At 44.4% G+C, this 18,416-nt stretch overlaps 1 protein-coding gene across 1 annotated transcript in view; it reads right to left on the bottom strand.

Annotated features, from left to right (window-relative positions):
• The window catches only part of ELOVL2 (ELOVL fatty acid elongase 2), a 60,194-nt gene that overhangs the window by 2,649 nt on the left and 39,129 nt on the right, over window positions 1-18,416 (bottom strand). The window contains exons 3-7 of the mRNA XM_060109899.1: window positions 14,383-14,570; window positions 10,117-10,194; window positions 5,322-5,493; window positions 2,193-2,317; window positions 1,654-1,788 (exon numbers count right to left, since the gene is read on the bottom strand). Coding sequence (XP_059965882.1) covers window positions 1,654-1,788; window positions 2,193-2,317; window positions 5,322-5,493; window positions 10,117-10,194; window positions 14,383-14,570 — 698 coding nt within the window. The remainder of the gene's footprint in view (window positions 1-1,653; window positions 1,789-2,192; window positions 2,318-5,321; window positions 5,494-10,116; window positions 10,195-14,382; window positions 14,571-18,416) is intronic.

Here is an 18,416-nt window from a genome sequence, read left to right on the forward strand (position 1 = left end):
CCAGCAATGAAAAGTTGTTTCTTTCGCCTTATCCACATCAGGTTAGTATTTATGTATTAAGTTTTATGGGATTAGCATTCAAATTATTCTGCATTAGTTGCTTACTTGGAAAGAATATGATTTTTTTGAACTTTAAAAAAAATCAAGGTACAAGTGACATACAACATTGTTAGTTCAGGTGTACAACATGATTTGATTTGTATATATTGTGAAATGATCACAAAGTCTAGTTTACCATCACCACATACAGGTCCAGAACTTTTTTTTTTGAGATGAGAACTTTTAACATCTAATCTCTTAGCGATTTTCAAAGATGAACTACAGTATTATTAACTAAAGTCACCATGACTTATTTAAGGATGTAATTTTTAAATACAATTCAAGTGAAAAAATGCGGTTACTTTAAAAGTACTAGTACCTGGGACTTTGGCTTGATTTGCGTTCTCTCATATTCCTCTCACTTTTTTTTTTTTTAAAGCAATAGCATCAACAAGGGTCAACACTGAAAAGCATACACTCAATGTCAACACTGAAAAGCATACACTCAATTTTAAAGGACTAAGACTCCGTTTGAACCAGCAGATGGAGCCACAGCTCTGAGCACCACTGCCCCCTGCTGGGCCACCGATTCCCTTCCCGTTTCAACACCAAGGTGACTGATCCCTTAGCCTTCCTGCAACATTGAGCAATTTTTTGTCGGGGCAGCAAGGCTGGGTGGTGGCTCTGTTTGGTTCTCTCAATGGTTATTTCTTTAGAAATTCTCAAAGGAAGCTTTTATCTCTTACAAAAGACAAAGCACTGCCCGTCCAGTTTCAGAAACACAGAGCTGTCAGAAGTTCAGTTCCCACAGTTGTCCTCTGTGTAGAACCACTATGCATTTGCTGAAAGTCAACCCAAACTAAAAAAATCAGCAAAGCAGAAACACAGTTGAACACAATTTCAAAAGTACTGTTTTGAATAAACTTCAAAAGTACTGTTTTGAATAAACTGTACGTTCTCATTTTCTTATGAAGCTTTCTATTTCCGCAGCCCACAAAGGAGAGCAATTTAAAATCTACAACCACGTGAGGCCTGTGCTGTTACCACTGCCATCAGGTCTCTTGTAACAGTCGCTTTGAAATTGCATTTTGAAAATCTCTTCCACTGAAACAGTTAGTTAAAAAGAAAATGACACTTAAGAAAAAGTCAGTGTGACCTTTCCATACTGGTTCGCCTTAAAGTAATTTTTTCCCCCAAATAAACAGTGAGTCTACAGTGTAGCAGTAGATGACATGGAAACAGTTTTTCAATATTAAGTTCATTTAGTCCATGTTTTCCTCCGTTCATACAGAATTCCTGGATCTGTGTTACTGTACACAGTGTTTAGCTTTCAGAGGGCAGACTTCGGTAGCATGATTCGAATTCATATTTTTGATAAAACTACATGCATGCATTGAAAAACGTCTAACAAAATGCCCACCAGACCATTAACAGTGGTTACCCTTTGAGGAGGAGGACACAGGGAGAGGAGTTGAGTGCAGGCTTCACTGTGTACTGTGTGCACCTGTTATTTGTCAACAAGCCTGTGCTACCATAATAATTGGTAAAATTAAATACATAATGCAGAAGTGCACAGTCTAGTGTTTTACAGTTGAATATTTATATTTAACTTACCTGAATATAGAAGTTTAAGAACAGGATGACCAGCGTCAGCATATAAGAAGACTGGAAGATGAGACAGCCGAAGGGGAAGCCGCAGGGCCTCACGACAGCGCTCATGGTGTGGGTGACGGTGAGCACGAACTGCACCTGCAGGGGCGGCAAGGGCAGAACCACTCTGCATTCAGGCAGTTAGAAAGCGACTACCCGTACTCCCTACCTCGTGCAGGGGTAAAACAAGACAATGCTGAAGCAGCCCACCGTCCTATCCAGAAATCTTGTTTGAAATTAGGAAGTGTATAAAATTGGCCATGATTAATTTTCTCCCGAAAAAATCACAGTTGAAGTCATTTAGGTAAAAATGCTTAAACAGACAGTAATTTCAGAAGTATTCATACAGACGTTTTAACACACAAGGTTTCACTCTTAAAAGTCCATTTTTAGAGGAAAACAGGCAGCCTCATCACACACAGAAAAGCCTCTGACCTCCAGGGCTGGGCCTGAGGCCATGAAGATGCTTCACATGAAGGGAAGCCGACAGAGGGATGACATACCAGCTGAGCCTGCGTGAGATACTTCTTCCACCAAAGATACTTGTGCATAGATGGAAACACAGAAAGGCCATAGTAAGTGTACATGAGGATGTGGATGAAACTGTTCAGGGTGGGTCCAAAGAAACCTAGAAAAGTACAGTATAAATTACTGTTCTTCTAGAAAGTACGATCGTTCGTTGTCAAGTAATATTCTTCCTGTACATCATAATGGAAGACAAATAACAATATGGCACTAACAAAATTCACCCCAATTCCTGTGCCATTATCCGGGGATTCACCCAAGGTCACCTAGATAGAGGGACTAACCTGGGGTAGGTTTTCCGTCAGTGCCAACCAAACAGGTAACCCCTGATTTGCAAAGGCTTCGCTGCTTCTGTCATTACCACCATCCAATCAGGTGGCAGAATCTGAGGAAGCGTCTTTGCTTTAGCTAAACCTCTGATGAGCCGTTTTGATTGCAGAAAGAGCCTTCCTTCACGGCTGAACAGGGTGCTAAAGAGTCAAGGAAAATGTATTGCTCTTCGTAGCTAAGTAAATAGAATCTACCTGGCAGGGACCTAGAACCAGAAGATGCTGCAGAAGGTAAGAGAATACAGGGGAGAGAAAAGGTCCAGCAGGATAAGAGGCTGGGCAGGGGAGAGGCGGGCGTATGGGACTTTCCCAGTAGCTAAGCCACCTCGTGGACTTCTGGAACGAAGAATGTCTAAGATCCAGTTGGAGGATACCTCCTGAGCTGAGCCGTGGAATTTCCCTTCCCCTGCTATCACCTTCATGAAATCTTCTGCCATCAACGTGGGTGAATCGTGTTTCAGGAAACCAAGGAGTGAGGGCTAAGCTCTAGGTTGGGTCAACCAAGGGTCAAAAGGACTGAGCTGCAAGAGGTAAGGTGACAGAAACAGGGAACACGTCATAAGGATGACATCAATCAATGCAGGCAAAGGGCCCGGAACGGTGCCCAGCACAAAGTGAGCACCGTCACCCCTGTGGGAGAGGAGACAGGGGACCTCCTAAGAGTTCTGTCCCCTTGGACATATTAGTTTGTAAATTTTGTTTCTCATCTGGAAAATATGTATAGAGTAATTATCTCTTAAGAGTGAGATGTGGTTAAATGAGATAATACTATATAAACTAAAAGGCACTGCACATATGTTGGTTAACTCATCAATTTAAATTCTCCTGCCTGGTTTCCCAATCCTGGATTAGCGATCTAGACAGATCAAGTCAATGAATAAGAAACAAGAGGAACACCACCAGGAATCTAGCAAATCCTCATACACGGGCTGGAATAGCTTGTCAGGGCAGTGAATTTATATGAAAACACAAATACAGTTTCAGAGTACCAGGTAGCACAATATTAGTGATGTTTCTTTACCAACCTGAGTTTTCATTTCCATCAATTAATAAAAAAGAGTAGCTGCTAATTTTTATAATATTCTAGCTTGAATAGAAATCGTCACACACACAGAATTCCTGTGAATGAAATACGATGTCTTTACGAAGTGATTATTCAAGACCGACTTTTAGATGCTTTAGTGAGTTATAAGTGAAACTTGATAATCGTAAAACATACTTAACCTTGACAACAGTCCTGCGGTATTGATTTCAGCCTATATTTTGATTACAGTGCAAGTCTGTTGTAATCCTAATAACCAAGACCAGAGTATGTCGGTCTAGGAGGCATGTGAAGGCATCTCTTTTCTCTCTGCTGCACCCCCAACAATTTTTCTTCACACTGGAGTTTAAATGTGCATCTTCACAGTCAATGATGTATTGCAAACACCCTTGGGGTTTTTAAAAATACCATCTCCACAAGCTTCTAAATCCTAGAACAAAATTATTTTAAGTTTTACCTGTTCTGATTTTTCACAGAATACTTTTAAATTCTTGGGTACAAGACAATAAATATCAAATAGAAAAGTACTGTTCTCTCGAGCTCAGTGTTTCTCAAACTGCAGGTCATATAACCGACACATCAGTCAATTGTGAAATCAATATAGTGAGAGTTGTCATTAGCTTTCTGAAAAAGATTAATTTTTTTCTTTAAGTGCATCACAGGCCTTCCCTGGTGGCACGGTAGTTAAGAATCCGTCTGCCAACGCAGGGGACATGGGTTTGAGCCCTGGTCCGGAAAGATCCCACATGCCGCGGAGCAACGAAGCCTGTGTGCCACAACTACTGAGCCTGTGCTCTAGAGCCCGAGAGCCACAACTACTGAAGCCCGCGCGCCTAGAACCCATGCTCTGCGAGAGAAGCCACCGCAATGAGAAGCACACACACCACAATGAAGAGCAGCCCCCGCTCACCACAACTAGAGAAAGCCCGTGCACAGCAATGAAGACCCAACGCAGCGAGAAATAAATAAAGTGCATCACAGAGCCGGGCTAAATACTGTTTCATGAAATTTGTTTCATACAAAATGTATACATATGAATGAGAGCATTGGGTTGTGATATAAAACATATTACTTATTGAGCTCTCAGTAAAAAGAAAAAAAATTGAAAGCCACTGTTCTGGTGGGTCACAGTGACATGACCTTAATTTTTCAGAATGGAAAAACAAGCCCCCCAAATTGATATGACTCAACCTGTACCACAGCTAAGTGCTGACTGGGGAAGGTGCTGTATTTTTTACAGCTGCAGTTAATGAAGTAAACTGCTCCAGCTGGGGTATGGGTTTCCAGCCATCGGACATTTGGTGCACGGAAAAGGAAACATTTTAAAAATTTATCGTAATACTCAAAAGATTTTGCCAGGATCAAAGACAAGAAACGGGGCTTCCCTAGTGGCGCAGTGGTTGAGAGTCCGCCTGCCGATGCAGGGGACGCGGGTTCGTGCCCCGGTCCGGGAAGATCCCACGTGCCGTGGAGCGGCTGGGCCCATGAGCCATGGCCGCTGAGCCTGCGCGTCCAGAGCACAGCCTCTGCAACGGGAGAGGCCACAACAGTGAGAGGCCCGCGTACCGCAAAAAAAAAAAATAAAAAAGACAAAAAACGAAACGGCCACGGGCAAAGGTGTGCTTCCCCGTGTGACAAGCAGGCTGGGCCGGGCCCAGTTCTCTCTCCTGAAGGTGTGCGACGCTCAGTATAGGAGACCCGTCACCCAGAACTGAAAAACTGACCACTTCACTTACTTTGCCCACAAGGTATCCAGTTCAAAACGCACCACCAGATGTTAAACATAGAGGCGTGATGGTACACGTGAAGAAAGGTAATCTGACTGGTTTTCTTCCGCAACACAAAGAAGATCGTGTCCAGGAACTCTATTAATTTGGAGAAGTAGTACCACCACAACACTCTGGCTACCTGTACGACACGTAAAACGGGAAAAAGACAAGGTGAGGCGTGCTGCCCGCCTCTGCGTTCCCCCAGTTCGTGCTTCAGCTCACCTGGCGTCTTTGCCTCCAGCTTTTCCTTATTCCCAGCAATGCAGCCCCTCTGCTGAAAGGGATTCTCTTCCCAAGATACATTAACTGATCAAGGGGCTCCTCTGTACCTACACAACCAGGCCTATGACTCTTCGGTTGATACAGGCTCTCTGCGGGCCCAGGCGGCTGCTGTGTCCACTGTCCTCCTCCAGGCACACCCCCGGGCATCCTGTGTGCTGTCCAGGAGGTCGCTTCCTCTCCCTGGAGCCCTGCTGCCCCCATACGCCTCGGTCTCACGCGTCCAGCACGCCTCCCCTACCCCACGTCTGGCGTGGGCCTGTCATCCTAAGAGCACTCCTCTCAAGTGCCACCTTGCTCTGGAGTGTGACCTCACCCTCCCGTCTCAGGCGGAATCACCCCCTTCTTCACCTGTGGTCCCAAGTTACTTTACGCCTCTATTATCAATAACCACAGTCAGGAACAAGTCTCCTTCCCGCTAGGCCGGAAGTCACTCCGAGGCGGAGACGGTCTCCTTCACCTCCGCTCAGGGCTTGGCAGGTCACTACTGTTGTTCCACTGACTTTGATTCTTCTCTGCTCCTTTATTGTTCATATTCTGTCCCTTAAACATCATGCTCCCCGAGAGCAGTCTAGGACGAACCCTTTCATGTCTTTTCCTCAGAAGATGAAAACTCCAGGTGCTTCTCCGCGCTTCAACCCCCAGCCCCAGCAGGTCACAGCGAGGGCTTGCTTCCCTCCCAGGTCCCTCACACGGTCCCCATCGCAGGGAGGTGCTTTCATTAAAGGCACCGGGCTCTCAGCACTCACGGTTACAGAAGAGGAGACACTGTAAGAGGAGCTTCGAAATTAGAATTTAATGCTCTACTATTTACTTCCCATGAAGACAATCATAAGGTGTGCTGGCACCATCCTAAATGTTTGAGGGAATCATTAACCTTCAAAAATATTAAACCATAAGTAAACACATACATACAATAGTGGCTTTTAGAGAACTGTATGGTATCCCAAAGTGTACTCGTCTGTGATAACAGAAATGAAATGGGTGTCGAGAAATCTATACATCTTACTTTGTGTATTATAGCTTTTGAAGATGTTTAAAAATGCTCATCTTAAAATTTTAATTAAAAGGTTTCTACCACCTCTTATTAATAACCCATGTTTTTATTATGGAAATTTTCAAATATTCACAAATGCAGGAAGAGTAAGGAATGCAAACCCTCTGGTATCTACCTCTGAACTTCAAAATTTTCAGTATGGTTCCAATTTGTGGAATCAATTCTCTTTCCTACCACTTTTTTTTGGGGGGGGGATGTAACATAAGCAAATACAAAGTATCAGTTTATCTATAACAACTTCTAATAGATGGGGAGACTTGAACATAACCACTGAGACACTTTTTAAAAAATTTTTATTATTTTTTATACAGCAGGTTCTTATTAGTTTTCTATTTTATACATATCAGTGTATACATGTCAATCCCAGTCTCCCAATTCATCCCACCACCATCACCACCCCTTCCCCCCCCACCCTGGTGTCCATACATTCGTTCTCTACATCTGTGTCTCTATTTCTGCCCTGCAAACCTGTTCATCTGTACCATTTTTCTAAGTTCCACATATATGCATTAATATATGATATTTTTCTTTCTTACTTCACTCTGTATGACAGTCTCTAGGTCCATCCACGTCTCTACAAATGACCCAATTTTGTTCCTTTTTATGGCTGAGTAATATTCCATTGTATATATGTACCACATCTTCTTTATCCATTCATCTGTCAATGGGCATTTAGGTTGCTTCCATGACCTGGCTATTGTAAATAGTGCTACAATGAACATTGGGGCGCATGTGTCTTTTTGAATTATGGTTTTCTCTGGGTATATGCCCAGCAGTGGGATTGCAGGGTCATATGGTAATTCTCTTTTTAGTTTTTTAAGGAACCTCCATACTGTTCTCCATAGTGGCTGTATCAATTCACATTCCCACCAACAGTGCAAGAGGGTTCCCTTTTTGCCACACCCTCTCCAGCATTTACTGTTTGTAGATTTTTTGATGATGGCCATTCTGACTGGTGTGAGGTGATACCTCACTGTAGTTTTGATTTGCATTTCTCTAATAATTAGTGATGCTGAGCATCCTTTCATGTGCTTCTTGGCCATCTGTATATCTTCTTTGGAGAAATGTCTGTTTAGGTCTTCTGTCCATTTTTGGATTGGGTTGTTTCTTTAATATTGAGCTGCATGAGCTGTTTATATATTTTGAAGATTAATCCTTTGTCCATTGATTCCTTTGCAAATATTTTCTCCCAGTCTGAGGGGTGTCTTTTCCTCTTATTTATAGTTTCCTTTGCTGTGCAAAAGCTTTTAAGTTTCATTTGGTGAGACACTATCTTATATGATATCTTATTCAATAAAATTAATGAATCTTTAATATCTTCTAATAGTCCATCCACCTTCAAATCCACCTGATTTTCTCAAAAGTGTCTTTTTATTGGTTTGTTTAAACCAGGATCAGGGTCCAGCTTGCATTTATTTGACGTGGTTCTTAAGTTTCTTGTAATCAGTAACAGTTCCCTTTCCCTGCTCCTGTTTTGTTTCATGTCTTTTCTTTCTTAAACTACATCAGTTGTACAGAATTCCTAATATGGATTTGGATGACTGTTTCTTCCTCGTGTGGTTTAACTTGTTTCTCTACCCGCCCCCCCACCCCCCCACCCCATTTTCTGTAAACAGCAATAAGGGTTAGAGGCTTAACTGGATTCAGGTTTAATTAAGGTTTGGGGCAAGAATACAGTTGACCCTTGAACAACACAGGGGTTAGGGCGCTGACCCTCTCTCTGCACATCGAAAATCTGTGTATAACTTACAGCCAGCCATCTGTAGCGTGGTTCCTCCGCGTCTGCGGGCTGTACAGTACTGTAGTATTTAGTACTGAAAAAAGTCTGCGTATAAGTGGACCAGCGTGATTCAAACCCACGTAGTTCAATGGTCAACCGTACTTCAGACGTAGTTCTGGGTACTTCCTATGGAATCACATCAAGAGGTACCTAACTTCTGATATTAAAATCAACAGTGAGTTTGGGTGTTAACAGCCTAATCTAATCATCATGAAGTTTCCGTTCAACTTTGGCCCATTACTTTCATCATTTACAGGTGACCGCTGTCTAGATCCACGACTTCACTAGAAGTTGCAAAATGGTGGTTTTCAAATTCTCTTCATACTTATGCATTTTTCTCTTTATAGAGAAGAGCTCTTCCTCTTTAGCTATTTGGAAACTTACATATGAAAGGCAAGATAAATGTTTGATTCTCATCCTTTAATTTTTTCGCCTAGAACTTCTTGGTGTTCTAGCAACCTTCAAAAGGTAGCAATGAGGGGTTTTTTTTTAGTATCCTTTTAACCTCGGTTTTTCATAAATTTAGTACGTCAGTATTCCTTTTGATACTCAAACTGTCCCACCTTTCGCCGTGGGAGTCCCTTCAAGGTGGCTCCTGCGTCTTCTTGTCATGACCCTAGTGGTCTTGGGTAGCTTCCTTGCTCCGTCACAAGATGTCCTGGATTCTTCTCATACACATTTCCCACCCCAATCGGGAATCGGCCGACTCTCTAAGAATCCTAAACCCTTTTGGTGGGTTACATTTAGAGAGCACAAGTTTGGTATCATTGCTGGGGTGTCAGAGACTAACTAGGCCTTTCCTGTACACAGAGCGAAAAAACACATTTGTTTTTAGAAAGAATAAAGTCAATTCTGCTATTTCCAATTTGAATCTGTAATTACTGAGTTTTAGTTCCTTTTCTTCTATGTTTCCAATACTAGTTATAATAATAGCATTATTATATAGCTTACCCTAAGTGTACCTATAATAGTCTCACAACAAGCAATACCAATATTTTTATTAATAATAGCAGCCCCCCAAGTTACTGAATGCTGTTAAGATGCATCTCACTTGGGATATGCAGTCAAAACACTGTTTTAAAGGCACTTGAAATAATTCTTCTTTGGGTGGTTATGTCAACAACTTAATATATGGGTATATTAATTTAGTTTATTTCCGAGATATCTGGGGGGGAGGCTGCCTTGTAATCTTTTAAAATTTGTTTTATAATTATGTAAAAACACCAACTGGTTAAGACAAGGTACATTCAGAGAAGTCTAGCTTCCATCCCTATCCCCTCTGACCTGTTCCCTCCCCCAAAAGGAAACCATTTTATTAGCTTTTGGTTTATTCTGCCATTGTTTCTTTTTAAAAACATAAGCAAATATACACATATTCCTATCATTTCTTGCACACAAGGCACTGTACTGTAAGCAGGGTCTGCGGGTTGCTTTTCCCCTGAGCTACATCCTGGAGATTATTCTGTAACAGGACAGCGGTCATCCTCATTCCACTTTGCAAGGGACCCATCACATGGATGCACCATGGTTCATTCAGTCTGTCCCCCAAGTAAGCATTTCTATTAGGATGGGAGACCGTTTCTTATCTAACCCCAGCTTCCATCGTCGTATCTGGAAGGAGAAACGGTTACAGATGGTTGACTCACCCGGATATCGGCTTCCCCTGCACTGGTAAGATCCTGACACTGTAAGTTGTAGCCTCCTTCCCAACTGGAGAGAATAAGCTGTCAAAGAAACAAGGGGAGAAAAAAAAGTCAATGTGAGAATTTGGATGAAAACTGAATTTCCCATTCATGTTTCTGATTGGCGTCTGTTCAAGATTGAGTTCTTCCCAGAATGAGTTTGACTCGATCCTGTCCCCAAACACATGGTTATCAAAGGATCTAATTCTAGCTGTTGAACTGATATCAGTGGTTACAATCCTTAGTTAATATAATTTACTTCTAATTTAGCTATCATTTTGAGTACCAAAATATTTTATGTAAAGAATTTATCTAATCATATGTTCTACAAATAAAATATAGAAGTAAAATGTAAACAAATGTGAGGAAACTACACTAAAATGTTAAAACTTTATATTGGCTTATATATAAATAGTTGCTTGATCATCTCAGTAATTTTTTGAATTATGTATTATCATTTTACAGATGTGAAAACCAGGGCTCAGAAACGTTCTTCAATCACTTTCTTCATTTTACTGATGCGACGTGGTAACCAGACATTTGTGCGATGATGACTGATTAACGCCTGTTTTCCCCATTACGCTCAAGAAACAAATGGCTCCACAAAGTCCACGCCTCCTTCTGTGCTCATCTTCGCAGCTACAGTTTCTTGCCCAGTGACTGGCACGGAGAAAGTGCTCAACCACTATATGATGAATGGATTATCTGCTCACAATCACATGGCTAGATAGTGGTAGAACAATGATGGGATTCAGGTCTTCTAATTCCTTGTCTAGTATTCTTTCTACAACACATCATAAGAAAATGAACTTTGTGGAAAATTCTACAGAAGAAGTTTTCTCCATTCTTTCCCACTACTACTAAGAAACTTAAAATTCTAGAAAATAATATAAGGCCTTTGGCTTTGATTTACATGAGATATTATATGTGAAAGCCTACAATTTTCTGTTGCTTTATCAGAACTGTGTAAAGGTACAGAACTGTTACAATACACAAACAGAGCAGGGAGGGACAGATGTTCATGAACTGAACAGTAAGAAGAGATGAACTACTAAGAACATTGGGAATGTTCTAGAACCTTTGCAAGTCTTTGCTCTACTATCCTTATTGACTTCTCTATCCTTCTAACAAAAACACCTTTCGGTTAACATCATGACAAGTACAGATTATCAGGGTAAATGAATCTGGTGAAAGTAAAGGAGACTGACCTTTCCTGATGGGGTCTATTACAGATCAAGTCACCCCCCCAGATACCCCACAGCTTTACATGCTGGTTCTCAAAGGGGAACCCGTGACAGGCCACAGGGGATCTAGAAATACCTAGAAGTGCATGTAAGTTTTTGTGTGCCTTTTTCAAAATAAAGTTACTTAACTTTGTAAAAAGATTAAAAACCTCTATGGTCAGGCTGTAGTTTTGCAGTCAGGGGCTCTAGTATCAACTTTGTGTAGTAACGATACAGAGGCGGGGAAGGACAGGCTGTATTCTGCTTTAGCCAGCTCTATCCAGGCTGTCCCCATCCCCATGGCACCTCTGCAGGACTATCTGACAAACTAAACGGCAGAAGTCAGCAACCAGGCTACGGGAGGCTCTATCTGCTCACCTTGGACCCTTCCTGACGCCCTAGCTGGGCTGGCTGGCAGAAACCACCCAAACTACGTGTTGAAGAGAAGGAAAGCTGGCTGGCAAACAGGGTTAGCCTTAGGGAGGTGTGGACTAAGTCGCTCCGAAATAGGATTAGGGTCCACTCCCCATGTCCACCACCTGAACCCAGGCCGCTGGCGCCTGCTGACTGCAGCCCTGCAGACATCTCCTAAACGGACCCTCTGCTTCCATTCCTGCCCCCAACTCACTCTGAGTCCATTTTCCATGGAGCAGCCAGAATAACCTATTTAAAAAGGGAGATCCTGTCACTCCCCCATTAAAATCCTCCAGGGGCTTTTCATTACGCTTAGAACAGCAGCCAAATTCCTGACAAGGCCGGATGTAACCTGCCCCCAACCCACCTCGCCTTGAAGCGGCCCTCTGTCCACTGTCCTAGCTCCTAGCCACACGGCCCTGCCCACGGTCCTCGAGCACCTCAAGGCCTCCACACTCGCCGATCCTCCTGCGCCGGCGCCTCCCCAGAGCTCCATACGCCTGGCTTGCTCTCAGCACCCAGCCTCAGCTCAGACATCACCTCCTCAGAGAGGCTGCCATGCCCGTGCCCTGCCCCGCCCACTGCTCCCTCGCACACACAGAGGCTGTGCTCCAGAGCCTAGAACACAATCTGACACAGTGCAGGGACTCAACACATTTGTTGCAAGAGTGTTGTTAATTTTAGTGTACCAAATGGCCTAAGCAAACATCTGGCCTGGACCTAACAAGTTAGCAAGGTTAAGGTAAGCTATCCTTTGACTAGAGTCTACCAAACATACCCCATAGCGTCAAAGAGAAGACCTTATGCCCTGAAAGAGGTTGCCATTGGGAGACCAGGAGGCAATCAACCAATAGCAGTGATTTGGAACCAAGAGACCAAAGAGTATGAAAAGAGAACCACTGGACAAGCCAGAGCTAAAACTCGTAGTGGAGCATGAGCTCCACGCAGACGTTCTCCCTAGAAAAGACAAACCATGTAACCTGGCTGTTCAAACGCTGAACTGTTGTTCCTGCTGACAGTGGCCGATGCTCACCTGAAGACCGACGAGGCCCTTACGCAGTGACTAACTTGCTACTTGCACTAGTCTGTGAACTCTTCAAGTACAGAAACCACGTCTAAACATCTTTGTGGCCCCTGGGCTGCACCGAGGAGGTGCTCGCTGAATGCAGGCTGAACAGAACTGATTCATCCTTACACTCATGAGGGAGTGAAGTAGGACAGACATCGTATCTCCGTTTGAAAGCTAAGCTGCCTGAGGTTCAGAGAGCCTAAGTAACTCCTCTAAAGTTGCAAAGAAAGTGAAAGGCTGACACTTGAATCTGGGTCTTCTGCCTCCACTGCACCGTTGCTTCCAGCAGGGATTAGAGCTTCTAACGCAGAGGGTCAGGCTGGCTCTCCTGATGCAGCTGCCACTTCTGAGAACCACCCAAGGAAGAGTAACTCTCCCTCTGTCATACAAGGAGAAACTAACTCCGTAAATTACTATCTTGCAAGCTCATCTAGTGAACTAAAATCTACCCAGAGAAACCTAAAATAGAAGTTCCCCTTTTAGAGTCAGGTAAATTAGGGAGCACCTATGTGACATGATTTTAGAGCTATCAGCATGGCTTTCCTGACCCCAAATTCTGTCTCCTGCACTCTGATGCCTGAAATTCCATAATTAGAGTTTCATGACAGTCAGTGTAGATAATGGTTATTAACCATTATTAGAACGGTGCATATTAGACTAATGTACAGATTAAACTCTATGGGTGAGATGGCCTGTATTTTAGGCAAGTTTATTTTCGTTTAGAAGCCAAGGACACCAGGAAGGCAGCTACACCTATGCCACTGTCAGCCATTTATAATTGATATGAATGAGTTTATCCTAACTTTTCCCCAAAAAGATTGTTCTGTTTTAGTTGTCTCTCTCAAGCACATTTATTTAACACTTTTCGATTTTCTCTTGTATTAGAGTAAAATAACCGTTGGTTGTAATAGGCAGGGCAATCATTACTTGTTCTTTTTCTTGTGAAATTACTTAGGTTTGGTAGGTTATAAAGGAGCAGGGAAGACATGATGTCATGTGGGGAGCCACAGCGGAGCTGGAATGTCACCCTAGGCCTCTGGAAGTCAGTCCTGAGGATACACAGTGACCCAAAGATGGGAGGAGTATCCTTTAAGGGAACGTATATTTGCATTTCGGTCAAACTAACTGCATTTGATATTTAACTTAAAAAACAGTTACTCAATAGCTGTCTATTCTCAGGCAAAAATCAGGTGAACTTTTCTAAGCCTCTGTATCATAATCTATAAAAGAAGAAAATTATATATGATCTTTAAAGGCCCATTCAGACCTAAACTGTGATTTTAAATTACAATGAAAGACTAAGGACTAAAGAAATAGGTCTAAATTGGGATAAAAAAAAATTCAAGTTAGAAACAAAGACTTCTAGGACTTTTGGAAGGAATAACATCAGATACTGGAACAGGTTCTTGAGATGTTAAAGAACAGTATTGATAGCAACCATAGATAGTTCTAGAATGCCAGATGTAATTGCTTCTAAAAATCACTCAGTCACTGTTCTCCAGCTTCAGCTACACAAACACTTACCTCTGCCAGCATGTATGCGGAGAGAAGTGTGATTCCAAGATTGTACAAGGTGAGGATGCCCCTCAGGGAAAGAGCAGGTCTGTTCCTCATGTATCTGTTGCCCAGCCATATGCAAAGCAGGTATAAGACAGTGAGAGAAAAGGTAGGAAGGTAGGAGTCCAACAGGAACCACCCTCTGACTCGAGAATCTGCAAAGAAACACACAGTGAGAATCCCGAGGGCACCCCACGCGCTCCGCTGGGAGACACCGTCACGTGCGCTGTATGTGCTCACCCAAGTTCGACAGGGAACTGCAGGCCACAGCGTAAGCAAGCTGGGTCTGGGTTATAGTTCGGAAGAAGAAACCAGTGGGGGCTGGAATAGTTAAGGAGGGGTCCGTGGAGCAAACAGGGCTTAAGTTGGATGCTGAGCGACAGGGACAAGTAAGAAAGGTGCGAAGTCACAGTTCTTGAGTGTCTAACTTTGGAACAGTTACCGTCGTTACTCTAACTCAATAAATATGAAGTATTATGCCATCTTCTGGATGTACAAGCAGCTCCGGAAGCGTCAGCACTTGCAGAAGGCGCTCCAGTGGCTGGGGATTCACGCCCGCCTCCCGCCCGGTCTACCTTTGTGCTGCCTCCCGTGGAGAAGCTTTGGGCCGGCAGGAGAGCAGACACAACGGCAGTGTGTCCTAGTGCCTGGGACCCACACTCCCTGGAATTTGCTTAGGATCGCTGCGCATAAGCCAGGAATGGTTGGGCATTCAGCGGATCCAAATAGAGCCGTGGGATTACAGAAGGGCAAGCAGGAGAAGCTGCAGACGGCAAAGGCGGAGCCTTGAGCTGAGGATTCAGAGGCGAGAGCAGAAAATCAACCCGAGGACCCAAACCTGATCGTGGACCAGAAGTACAAACAGCCAGGAGGCAAGAACCTGGACAGAGGTGTCCCTCTGTTTATTTAGGCTTTAAAATTTTAGAACCTAAATAAAACACCCATCGCAGATCTATGATATAATAATTAGAAAATGACTGCAGGCGCAAAACGAGTTCTGTTCTCTGCTCCTTTCTGTTGCTTAAACAGAGAAAATGATTTGGCCCAGAATTATGAAAACCGCATGCTGTTTTTGATCTCTGTAAATAGAGCTGCAGGAACTGGTTTCTCCCTTTTCCTGATCCCTCTGGTCCCCACGGTCCCAGTTCCCCTCTCTGCTCCCTGCCACCCCGTCTACCCCAGCTTCTCTACACCCCCCGCCCTACAGAGCTGCACCATTTCTGTGAGCCAAGGGCCTTCTCAGGCTCTGTCCCACTGCTTATCCTGTAAAGACGTCTCCTTATTCTGACAGAGATAAAAAGGTAACAGAGGAGCGTTCACGCAACTAACAGGTATTACCTTTTGCACAACGGGCTCACAATTATCCGTCATAAATTTCGTGCGCTGTGCCACTTCCTAACGTCCACCTCCACATCCTACGTGCCACGTGGCCTAACGCCTACGTGTCCTTCAAGCCCCAGATCAAGGTCCTGGCCTCTGAAGGAAGCCGTTTCCCACTGCTCTTCCATAACTACAGCTCATCTGCATGACAAAATAGTTATTTTACAGTTTACATGTTATCATGGCTATAATACTGTTACTATAATTAACATTTACGGAGCACTGATTTTGTGCCACACACAGTCCTAAAGCCTTGTATTAACTTGTATTAACTTCTTTAAAATTCTCAAAACAAGCTAATGATATAGGTGATATTATTTTTAACAGTTTTATGGAGGTGTAGTTGATAAAGTCCTGCACATATTTACCGTGTACAATTTGCTGAGTCTGGACAGCTGCCGACCCCCGTGATGCCACAGGCGAGGTGATGGATAAACCCATCACACAGGTGGTACTGTCTCCACTTTATGATTGAGAAAAGTGGGTAAAAGAAGTTAAATAACTTGAACTGAACTGCTACCCTGCCTCTTGCTGATGGTATTATGGTTGAACTGTGTCCCCCGGACAGATGTGTTCAAGGCCTAACTCCTGGTAGCTGTGAGTATAAACTTATCTGGGAATAGGGTCTCTGCAGACCTCAACCGGTCAAGATGAGGTCGTACTGGATGAGGGTGGGCGCTGCTCAGCGACCAGTGTCCGTCCTGACAAGGAGGGCAGACTGGCCCTCAAGGAGGAGAAGGCCACATGGAGACAGGGGCAGAGACGGAGCCACGCAGCTGCAAGGCAACGGCAGAAAGCAGCGAGGGCCGAGGCATGAACAGGCTTCCCTGAGCGCGGAGGGAGCAGGGCCCTGCCGACACCCTGACTTCAGAGCCGTGCGAGAGTAAACTGCTGTTGTTTCCAGCCGTACAGTCCGTGGGATTTTGCTACGACAGCCCCAGAAACGAGCACACGTGGTTTCCTTCCTTGCTTTCCGACTGCCTCAGAGGTGACGGTTCTGCCTCCCAGCCCCAGTGCGCGCTCCGTGAGACCCGACGACGTCTTATATTTCTACTCTCTCACTCGTAACTTATCGCCACTTAGTGCAGCGTTGACGGGAACAGTCGTTAAATGCGTATCCATCGACACACCGAGTCAAGCGCTTTAGCTAATACAGCGCCTCAGGCTGGCATGTTCTTTTGTCCCAGCCCTGTGAATGTTTGCTGCCGTTGTTGGGGAAGACCATAACCGTTCCAACCAAAAGATGGGAGCAGATACTTATATCATTTATTATCTTTGGGGCTTGAGATGTTAGCTCTGCATCTGGGTCACGCATTTGCCTAGAACCGTCTCCCTTGATGGTACCCACGTGGTGTAGGTAAAGTCAGAAAAGGCTCGGGGACACCTGTGGGTTTAGCAGGGGGCCTGCCAGACAATTTAAGTTTGGGCCACCCCTCAAAGGGGAAGTGGGCACTTGATGGCCTGGAGGCTAGACTCCCTGTCACTGTGGAGGTCACCTGATCCAGTTGTCAACTGTCAATCTCACAACCTCCTTGCTACAAAGGAAACTCCCACAAAAATGACCCCCTGAGCAGAGCCGACAACTGCAATCCTAGCCTTCATTAATCCCTGTCCACAGTAATAATAAATCACCCCAGGTCACAGTGACCTTACCAATGGCGACGTTCAGTGTGACCTTGGCTCAGAGACACTGAGGGCTGTAGTGCAAATGCCACGCAGAAAGCCGGTCACCCAGGAGCCCCGCCTGCCTGTTAGAGCATCATGCTACCTGCTACGGCGGTGCAGCAGAGCACACAGCAACTAAGGCAGGTGACGAGCTGCAGGTCCCACCCTGCTTGTAGGATCATCACAAGGATAAAGTGGAACACAACACAGAACGAAAACCAAAGGCCACGTGAAAAAAGACACATATGTGAAAGCTCTGTACAATCAGTATCATTTCACTACCACTAGATAAACAGTCATTCACACAGGATAATTTACGGAGCCTGGATGGAAACGGGAGAGGGGTCTAAAGCATCTCGGTGTGATTCTGTTTCAAGATCTTGAGAAACAGGAAAACCTCATTTCCCTCCCCCTTCCAGCCAAGAACGCTGAGGACAGAACATGTAGATTTTCCAGCTCTGTGAACCAGCAAGGCTCAAGGGAAACAAAACATGTTGTGGAAAATGGATTCATTTATGTGCAGAATATAGTGTCTCACAGGTTCCCAGAACTGTAATACACCCTGGAGATAACAGTCACGGATCCTGCCCTCGTGGGAGAAAGAGCTATTAATAAAGCGTAGGAAGGGAATAAACAGAGGCTGAAATACAGCATAATGGGAGGCTTTCGATTTGCCACTCTCGAGGGCGAATCTCTGCCATCCTGGTCAGGGAAAGCCTATCGGAGAAGGTAACGTTCAAGCCGGCACCTGACGTGTAAGGAGGAGATGACTACACTGGGGAGGGGGAGGGCTTAGCGGGAGGAACAGCAAATGAACGACTTTTACGTGTCGAGGAAGTAAGAGACGTCTAGAGCAGCACCGGTGTCGGACAGGCAGATGCGGCTGCACAGGAACAGGACCGCGTGGTCCACGACGAGGAGCTGGGTTTGCACCCTGAGGACGCCGGAAGATGCTG

This window comes from Mesoplodon densirostris, chromosome 10 (genome assembly GCF_025265405.1).
Source record: "Mesoplodon densirostris isolate mMesDen1 chromosome 10, mMesDen1 primary haplotype, whole genome shotgun sequence".
Classification (NCBI taxonomy): domain Eukaryota; kingdom Metazoa; phylum Chordata; class Mammalia; order Artiodactyla; family Ziphiidae; genus Mesoplodon; species Mesoplodon densirostris.